The 9,382-nt window shown below is 37.2% G+C and overlaps 2 protein-coding genes across 2 annotated transcripts; both read left to right on the forward strand.

Annotated features, from left to right (window-relative positions):
• The first annotated feature begins 608 nt into the window (after window positions 1–608).
• On the forward strand, window positions 609–5,033 carry dcaf17 (ddb1 and cul4 associated factor 17). Its single transcript, XM_007546462.2, has 11 exons — window positions 609–700; window positions 795–860; window positions 1,121–1,210; window positions 1,286–1,393; window positions 1,493–1,595; window positions 2,030–2,169; window positions 3,066–3,175; window positions 3,287–3,371; window positions 3,461–3,544; window positions 4,295–4,450; window positions 4,765–5,033. Exons 2-11 carry the CDS (start codon window positions 849–851, stop codon window positions 4,870–4,872), a joined length of 996 nt encoding a protein of 331 aa, XP_007546524.1. The 5' UTR covers window positions 609–700; window positions 795–848; the 3' UTR covers window positions 4,873–5,033.
• A 595-nt stretch (window positions 5,034–5,628) lies between these two features.
• cybrd1 (cytochrome b reductase 1) lies at window positions 5,629–8,660 on the forward strand. Its single transcript, XM_007546464.2, has 4 exons — window positions 5,629–6,216; window positions 7,307–7,515; window positions 7,714–7,868; window positions 7,952–8,660. The coding sequence occupies exons 1-4, from the start codon at window positions 6,024–6,026 to the stop codon at window positions 8,211–8,213; spliced, it is 819 nt and encodes a 272-aa protein (XP_007546526.1). The 5' UTR covers window positions 5,629–6,023; the 3' UTR covers window positions 8,214–8,660.
• The last annotated feature ends 722 nt before the right edge of the window (window positions 8,661–9,382 follow it).

Below are 9,382 nucleotides of genomic sequence, written 5' to 3' on the forward strand. Positions count from 1 at the left end.
ATTAATTACTGTTGTAAAGTAAAGCATATACCAGTAGTTACTATAGGATAAATGTGTAAATTGGTCACATGTGGAAGTGGCAAGCAGATGATTTCTTTCCATTGTTTGGGGCTATCAGCAACAGAATTGAAATAATTTAAGCTTCAGAGTTCAGACACTCCATTTAGATTTTATCTGTAAGACTTTTTGCCAGAGTCTGTATTTTTATGCTAAGATTTCTCCTCAGAAAGATCAAAGCTCACTTGTCTGCTAGAATATTACTTTACATTATATTGTTCTAGTATGTAACTTAAATCTTCTGATTTTAGTGTCCACGATCAGCCCCAGAATTTATACAAGTTCCCAAAGAAGTCCAAACAGCAGAAGATTGAAGATGCTCTGCTTTGTCAGAGCCCTCTTGTGAGTAAAATTTAGACATATTTGTGTACTTCATTTGTGAAATGTAGCTGATTTTGCAAAGATAAACTACCTTCTATTACAACAATTTACAAGTCAACTTTAGAATTATATTTAATCAATAAAGTATATCCTAATTTTGTTAAAAAATGTTTTGTTTGTTTCAGGACAAAACTTTATCTTCTCCCTCTGAACATAAACCCTGCCTCTTAGCTCTGACAGCAGATAACTGGCTCTGCCGCATTTCAGCTGAAACGGGGAAAGAGCTGCAGAGAATTTATCTCTCTCCTAAATACAAATACAGGTATATTTAGCACTCAGCTCTTTGTCCTTTGATGGGTTATAATTAATTTTATTTTATAAACATGTATTAGAAACCTTGCATTTCTGTTTTGTAGATATCTTGCCTGGAAACATTTTACATTAAATCTGTCCAGAACAAAGAAACACCCATGTCGAGACAGGTACAAATCTATTATTTTAAGCTAACTTAAAATATGTTGCACTTTTACACAGACATTGAAAGCCTATATGCCTAATATAATGAGCATTTAAGCATTCTTGAGTTGTTGTTCTGAAATAAATTAATCAATAAATCAAGGAACAATAGTTTTTATGTGGTAAAGGGGTCTACTTTAAGAATTAAACATTTTTTGTTTCCTTTTAATAACATATTTAACAAAGATCTATGTAGTTTTTTTGTTTTGTTTTTTTTCTCCCGTAGGCAGGTATATCGCAGAATGCAGTCATGCACATGGCCATTTTTCGTGTTTTCCCCTTGCAAATTGTGGGGATTTTGGAGATAAATAAAAAGGTATAGTTCATTTAATCATATAGGTGTACTTGATTTTAGGATTTATGTTATAAAACGGAAATTATTTCATTTCAGGGATTTGGAAGGGGTGTTACAGATGTGGTTTTGTCCCAGGGTGTCCTTGCTGTGTCTCACAGTAACAAGTCAGTGAAGCTGTACAGCCTTGAACACATTGTCCAAAGAGTATGTATGTGTTTAGCTGGAACGATCTCCATTAACATGCTATCTGTGAAATGTATTTATAGATCACCTTAGATGAAAAATAACCGTCTTTGTTGTTAGTGTCTAACAGAAGAGTTGACACTGGGACAGCAGAGTCCCCTGCTGGGACACAGAACCGTTGGGGACGTTCCATTTGGTATCCCAGTTAACATCCAGATCACTGGTGAGGCACTTTAACCCTCATTTAGTTCTCCATCTATTAAGCCTTTATAGACTTCAGTCCTCATTACCATAGCAAATATTCAGAACATTTTCTTAACTTAAACACCAGTGTTAGCCATATTGTTTTTATTTTTTATGAATAAATACAAAAAGTGAATTTTTCTCCAGCCTCCAACCAAGAAAAAAATAAAATAAAATAAAGAATCCATCTCTTCTTATAACAAGAACCCTTCTTGTTATAATGAAATGTAAATTAAAAATGTAATAGTTAAACATAAATTGTTGGGTGGCGCAGAGTAAAGCACATTATCCACTGTCTTGTCTAACCACTTTCAAATAAAGGCCAATAGAACCAATAAAATAACATTAAAAAAAAACTGGCACACACAAATTGTTAATGGAAATATGTTTTTTTTATTTTATTTTATTTCACAGAACCACCACCACTTCTTTTTGAGGCATTCTCTCACAATGGTATCCAGATCGGCGGCTTCCCTTGGCACTGCATTTACACCCCACCACACAAGAAACACAGAGGGACTCACTACATCTGTTCACTCAAGGACAGCACTTTGGTAAATTTAGAGAGTTTTCTTTATCATCGCAGGACAACATCTGTTTTTTGGCTGATGAGTTAATGATTTGTTCATCAGTATTTGGGACAAATTATACACATGGACCTGATTAGTGCTCTTTAAAGTACACATTTGTAAGCTTTGAATTGTGTATCATTAGACTTTGACTAGACATAATATTTGAAAATCTTGCAATATAAAAGTACTGGCTAAGTATTGCAATGGCAACATCAGTTGCAACCCATTCATTCTTATGAATGCTCCCAATACTCTTCTGTTGATGAATTGAACAGAGCTCCGTGAGACGTTTAATACTTCAGAGTATTTTGTGACTTAATTGTGCTTTGAACTTTACAACCTCCTCTCAGACTTGTCTGTTGCTTTCCTTGTTTTTCATGATGATGTTTAATTTCTGATGCTCTCATAGAACATCTGGATTTATATTGAGGGAAACACGGACGGATTGTATTTACTAATTAGGTGATGTCTGAAGGCAAATGACTGCTCTGAATTTTATTCAGGAATATCAGAATACAGTGGACTGAATGCAAATGCACAACACACTTTTCAGTTTTTAGACAATTTATGAAACTGTAATTTTTCTTTCATGAAGCATTTGTTCACTACTTTGTGTTGGTTTTTCACATAAAATCCAAACAAATTATATTAATGTTTGTCGCTGTAGTGCGACAAAATGTGACTAAGTTCAAGGGGTGTGAATTAGTTTTGCAAGCGACTGATGGTAGCAAAATATTGCTGATAGTGAAAAAAGTCACAGCATGTCACACATTGTCCAATTTAAGTGTGCAAGATGTTGATGCTGTGTTGGTTGAGCTTTGCCCAGCTGTGAGCTGGGTTTGCACCATGCCTTTAACTACACATCTTTGTGAAATCAGGCAAAAAATGGAATCCAGAACATGAACTGTTGCTCTCTTGAGAGTGACGTTATCTTCTTCCATCCGGCCGGTTCAGGGAGAGTCATCCACATTGGACCGAACACTATAAAGTGAGTGATCCGGTCAAGGTTAACAATATAAATGGTATTACAAAACGGCATTATCTCCTCTGTCGCTCACACGTACTGTATGATCATGTATGCCTTTCCTTTCTTTTGAAGTGTGCTGAAAATCATTAGTGAACTAAACAGTCCTTTGCCGTCAGAGGTGCTAGAGGACTACTCTCTGACAACACATCGAAGCAACGTAGGTGTAACATTTAACATCTTTACTGTATATGAGATGTTTTATTAATACTCACGGTCTTGAGCGTTGCTGGTGACGATGTTCTGCAGCTGCGCCCCCGTGTCACCGTCACGTCTTCAGGCCGGGCGGTGAGATCGAGATTTCAACAGCTGGACGATGATCCAACGCAGGAGGTACCACAAGACTGTTCTGAGCCTTGACATAAACAAAATCGCACAGACATAGTACTTGTTGTACTCTTGATATAACTGCCCCTGAGAGCCTTAGTTTAATTTATGCGAAAACAAAAAACATACATGTTTTTGACCATGGTCTCGTTTAAATCTGCTTGTGCATCTTAATGCTGTTGCCATGAATCTAGAAATATATAACAGACAGCAGGCAGATTTAGCAGGCAGATATTTTACTCTGAATCAATCCCATGTGCACAAAATCTGTTTAGAGAAGAGCGAACATCCTCTGAAAACACTCACAAGTTGATGAAGGATCATCTCTAAATTAAACATAGTCTAACGCCACGTAGCTGTCTGAGCCAAAAAGGTTTCCAGTCATACGAGCTTTATTTGTTCCAAAGCATCACATGATGAATCTGTACTTGGATGTGGATTAGACCTGGTCTGTGGTCACAGCTTTACGTCTCGTAAAATGTACTGCAGAATTTTATTTTGAAATATTGAGAATTTAGAGATTCTTCATAACAAAACTGTAAATTAAAACATGATGTTATGGAAAATGTGTTAGGAGGCTCTGTCTATAAAAATGTGTACTGCATGGCTCCTACAACAGAGCTGATACTTACAGATTTTTTTTTAATACGTCATTGGTAACTTTCTGTTCTTGGCTTAAACATATTAACAATATGCATAGTTTATTTGGAGCAGGTGTAAATTTGTTCAACTCAGAGCAGTCTTTTGATATTTCAGACCTTTCGGTTGCTGGAATACGAGGATGAACTCGACCTTCTGGCCATAGCGGTAACTAACGGGGAGGGCGAGGAGGGCAGAGCTCATGTCCAACTGCATGACAACCAAACAGGGCGGTTACAGCGAAAGATTGACCTGGATGAGCCTTGGGATGAGGTTTGTAATATAAAGAAGCTGATTAATTTGACATATTTTGTGTTAATTAATCACCCTCTCGTCTGTAGGAAAAGGGTCATATAAAACCTTTAAAAATAAAATACACTCAATATAAATTGTTCTGTGTTTGAATAGTTTTATTACTATTATGTCCATACTTCAACAAAAGAAACTGATTACCTGGTACCACATGGCAGTAGATTGGGGGAAAAAGTGGCTATGAGTGGTACAAAATGAGAACGTAGTTGGTTCCAAAGTAAAGAAATAAACATCAGGTTGTGTGTGAGTTAATGCGTTTCTGTCCTCTGTTTCAGACTTATCCACATGAGCTGTTCTTTGACAGAGACACCATTGTTCACATTGAGCAAAAGGGCAGCCAGTTCTGCTGCCATGTTTATAAACTCAGGACCATCACTAAATGACAAAATTGACCAAATGATATTGTGATTTGTTTTTTCCAATGTTGTAAAGTTGTTGGAAGTAGTAGCAAACTTGTGGATACTTGTATAGTTTATTTTGTCTGAATATCTGTTTTCTTTATTGTAAATTTCTGTAATCACCAACAACCACAAAAATGTAATTGCTTTTTGATAATATTAAAATGATATACTTTTCAAAGTTGTTTCTCTCTCTTGCTCTTCCTCATGGACGTACATACACATTTTATTTTGATTTTTCAAAGTAAATTTAGAAATGTTCAATTTTAATTCAAACATAAGTGCAAACAATTTCAAACAGTATTTTGCCGACTTTTTAAAAAGTTGATCAAAGTTACAGTTTAATAAACAATCGAGAGGATTCTCTTCACTTGACAGTGATAAAACAAAGTCCTTAGTCACAGGATTCTTTAGATCCACTTCCATTATCATCTATTAGGAGAAACGTGTGAAGTTTAAGTTTCTGCAAAATTTAATCTCCCTTTCAGATGAATAAATATGGAGAGCCATTTAAGCCAAAATTACATCAATAAATAAGCATACGATTATTTGACTTCTTTCTTTAATTAATTTAGCAATAGTTAGATTATTTATATTTATTTAATTAATTAATTTTGGCTGTATTTTTAATTGAACTGAATAAATATATTACTTGCCAGCTGTTACACAGTGCGACACTAGTTGGCGCCAGTACCCATTGATTTACAATGAACAACTGAAACATGTAACAGTTTTCATAAGATCGAATGACGCTCTGGGCAGACAGCCATCTCTCCCCTCATAATACTAGCCTGTAACTTTTTTTTTTTTTTTTTTTTAAAGTTGTGTCATTCAGACTTGACTCTGTGTCTGTGGTCGGCCTTACAGAGAGAAAAAAACATTTAACGGCTAAGTGTTCAGCTGAGGTCAGAGGATGACACAGCACAAATAGCTGCTTTTTACGGGTCCTGACTCCTCTGTAAGTACGCAAGTTACAAAACGTCGCTCCTCCAAACAGTTGCGTGCCTCCCTGTCACGTGACTGCGTTTCTTGTCGAGCAGCCGCTTGAAATAGTTTTTGGATGCTTGAAAACAACTGCTGCAGTTCAGACGCGTCCTCCTCACCCTGGCTGCTGATTTTTTTTTTCTCGCTCACTGATGGCGATGGAGAATTTGAAGCAATTCCTGTTCGCTCTCTCCGCTGCCGGAGCTGTCGGGTTTGTCGCCATAATATTCGTGCTGAGGTGGGTTCTCCACTTTAAGGAAGGCTTGGACTGGGACGGAGGACTGGCTGAATTCAACTGGCATCCGGTGCTGGTCGTCACAGGCTTCATTTTCCTGCAGGGCACAGGTGAGATGGATGACTACTGTCATTCCAAGAAGTCTGAAAACAGAATGTGGCTGTTTAGGCGCCCAGAGAGGAAGTTAGTGGGAGAAACCATGTTGAACGCGACTGTTTATCCTCCAGAATCTTGGGGGAGGTCGGTGTTGGAAATGAACTGAAAGGAAAAAAAATGTCCATGCCAGCTTAACCTTTTCATACTTTGTCATGATTCAGCTCTAAGCTTTATTTTGGAATTTTAACACAAAGTAGACTAATTGTGAAGTGGGAGGAAAATGATCCAGTTTTTTCACCAATAGAAGTGTTGCTGAAAACAAAGGGACTCTGCAGTTAGGTCTAGGATAAAGTAGTTGAGAAGTTCAAAAAAAAAAAAAACGTCTTAAGATGTGAACATCTCACATAGCACTTTTCAATTCATAGTTGTGTACTTAGCAAATTCAGCCTTTATGAAAAAGTGGCAAGTTTGCTACAATACACAGCAAACATGTGGAAGAAAGTTCAGTGGACAGCTGATCAGTTTGAACTTAAATTTTGAAGGTCTTTAGATCCAGGGAACTAACACCACATGTTATGCTGAACACACTAACCTCATTGTGAAGTCAGTCTGGTAGTGGCAGCATCATGCTGTGGGCAGGAATGGAATGCTGGCTTGAGTTTGTGTGAAAATGGATAAAGTTAAATTTACAAAACTCCTTGAAGAAAATCTCTTCAAAGCTGCAAAGGATTTGACAACAACCTGAAACGTACAACTAAGGCTACAATGCAATTGTTTAGGTGAAAACATATTTATGTGCTGGAATGGCCCAGTTAAAGACCTGTTATTATTTAAGAGTAAATCTGTAGGAATGTGCTTCTTTGTGTTTGTCTATCACATAAAAATCCCAATAAAATATATTGAAGTTTGTGGTTTTAATGATACAAAATGAAAATAAAAAATCCCTAAATGGGCATTAATAATTTTGTAAGGTAGTGTAGATCAGCAGTAGGAAGCAAAAACGATTTCACATTGTGTAGTAATCTGTATTTTTTCTAAGTCTTAATGACTCAGCAGTTTCTATGTGGTTCAAGCACTGATGGAGCCACTGATCCTCTCTTGCAGCCATAATTGTCTACAGGCTTCCCTGGACCTGGCAGTGCAGCAAACTCATGATGAAGTTCATCCATGCAGGCTTGAACTTGACAGCCTTCATTTTCGCTATTATTGCCATGGTGGCCGTTTTTGACTTTCACAACTCTGCCAAGATCCCCAACATGTACAGTCTGCACAGCTGGCTGGGCCTGATGGCCGTTATTCTGTACGGTCTGCAGGTAAATAGACCTATTTTCATTCACAGCCTACTCAACAAAATTGATTACGACACTTTGGTTGTTTTTTTTTCTCAGTGTTTAAGTTGCTTTTTCATGCTTATGTTTTCCACATGAAGACACAATGATTAAAAGTTGCATGACTGAAGCATCTGATAAGCTTTTTTTTTTTCTTTTCTTCCCTTGTTCTTGAATGGGCAGCTTGTTCTCGGAGTCGGCCTATACCTGATACCAGTTACACCTGTGTCCTGGAGAGCAGCTTGTATGCCCATCCATGTCTACAGCGGTCTTTTTCTTTTCACCAGTATCATAGCAGTTGCTCTCATGGGAATCACAGAAAAACTTATCTTTGGCCTGTAAGTATTTGAGCAATTCAGATGTTTATACGTAAATGTTTGCTACAAATGAGTGTAACATTATTTATTTCTCTAACATACAGGGCCAACCCGAAGTATAAAGACTCTCCCCCAGAGGCAATCTTTGTGAATGTCTTGGGACTCCTCCTGGTGGTTTTTGGGGCCCTTATCCTCTGGATTGCCACTCGAGCGTCTTGGAAACGCCCCAGTGACCAGATTGCACATTCTCTGCATACCAACAGGGGAGGTGAGGACAACAGCAAAGCTGGTCCGGCAATGTCTGAACTGGAAGATGGAGCCAGTTGTGAGACGGATGGAGATGTCAGGAAGAGAAATAGTAAATAAATCAGAGAGCTAGCCTGACAGTTTGTATCAGGAATAAAAAATTCTGTGCAAAAATCTTAAAATAACCTCTGAAGTTTCCCAGAAAATATCTGTTGAATATTTTTACATTTTAGTCTTTCAACTTTCAAACTGCAAAATAATTGTCAAATATCCTTTGACAAATTGTGCATGGTAACCATAAACAAATCTAAGTTGCTATTTGCATTTAGTGAAATGACACTAAAAATCTGATTTGTTGAAAGCCAAGACCAATAAGATAAGGGATGTTTCAAGATTTTTGCACTGTATTTGGCCCTGATGCGTCCCTGGACAACATGCGAGTCCCTGTAAATGTTTGCAACACCACAAAAAGGGACCAACTGGTAACCCCAAGCAGTGACACAAACTGAAACTATGAAGATGGTTGTATTGTTAAACCAGCATACACTGTTTAGAAAATACAAAAAAGAAAACTTAAAATACTACTAAACTTTAAATTGTAACTTTTTTGCACACCAAAATATTATTTTAGCTTATATTTCACCAACATTTATTGTTACATGTGCATGTAAATATTGATGAGCTGTGTGGGAACAGGATGTAGATGCTCACATTGGAATAGTTATGCACTGTAGATCATAATCCCACAGTTAATTTTTTTTGCTACTATAGATGTTTTGTTTTGTTTATTACTTATTTGCCAACAGCTGAGTTTTTAATAAATTTTGTACTGTTTTTTGCTTAACATGTTTTGCTTTGTATTTATTTTGTCTCTGCTGTGGAATACAGTGGCTAACAAAGTACTCACCTCATTGGATGTTTTACTCTTTACAGATCAATCATGGCTTTAAAAATTGATTTTTGACAATTGTGACAAAAAGCACATTTAATTTCAAAGTAAAAACTGATTTCCACAATATTATGACAAATAAAAATGTGTAACACAAAATAAGTGCTAAAATTTTCACCCCCTTTTAAAGCGACTGACCCAATTCACCAGAGGTCCAGCCAACTGGTGCTGCTCGTCTCACAAGGTGTGAAATGGAGACCACCTGATTGTAGTATCACCTTCCAGACAAAACGCTGCACATCACCAAAAGCACACCATCCCTGCTGTAGAGCATGGTGGTGGCAGCAGCAGCATCATGCTGAGGTGACGCTTCTCACCAGCAACTCCTGGAAAGTTTGTA

This window comes from Poecilia formosa, unplaced genomic scaffold (assembly GCF_000485575.1).
Source record: "Poecilia formosa unplaced genomic scaffold, Poecilia_formosa-5.1.2 Scaffold16, whole genome shotgun sequence".
NCBI lineage: Eukaryota > Metazoa > Chordata > Actinopteri > Cyprinodontiformes > Poeciliidae > Poecilia > Poecilia formosa.

Excerpts from the sequence above, each read along its gene's own strand:
- cybrd1 (XM_007546464.2), top strand. The coding sequence starts at position 6,024 with ATGGCGATGGAGAATTTGAAGCAATTCCTGTTCGCTCTCTCCGCTGCC. Across the intron at positions 6,217-7,306 it reads CATTTTCCTGCAGGGCACAG|CCATAATTGTCTACAGGCTT; the intron begins GTGAGATGGATG and ends CCTCTCTTGCAG. Across the intron at positions 7,516-7,713 it reads TTATTCTGTACGGTCTGCAG|CTTGTTCTCGGAGTCGGCCT; the intron begins GTAAATAGACCT and ends TTGAATGGGCAG.
- dcaf17 (XM_007546462.2), top strand. Across the intron at positions 1,596-2,029 it reads AGTTAACATCCAGATCACTG|AACCACCACCACTTCTTTTT; the intron begins GTGAGGCACTTT and ends TTTATTTCACAG. Across the intron at positions 3,176-3,286 it reads ATTGGACCGAACACTATAAA|TGTGCTGAAAATCATTAGTG; the intron begins GTGAGTGATCCG and ends TTTCTTTTGAAG.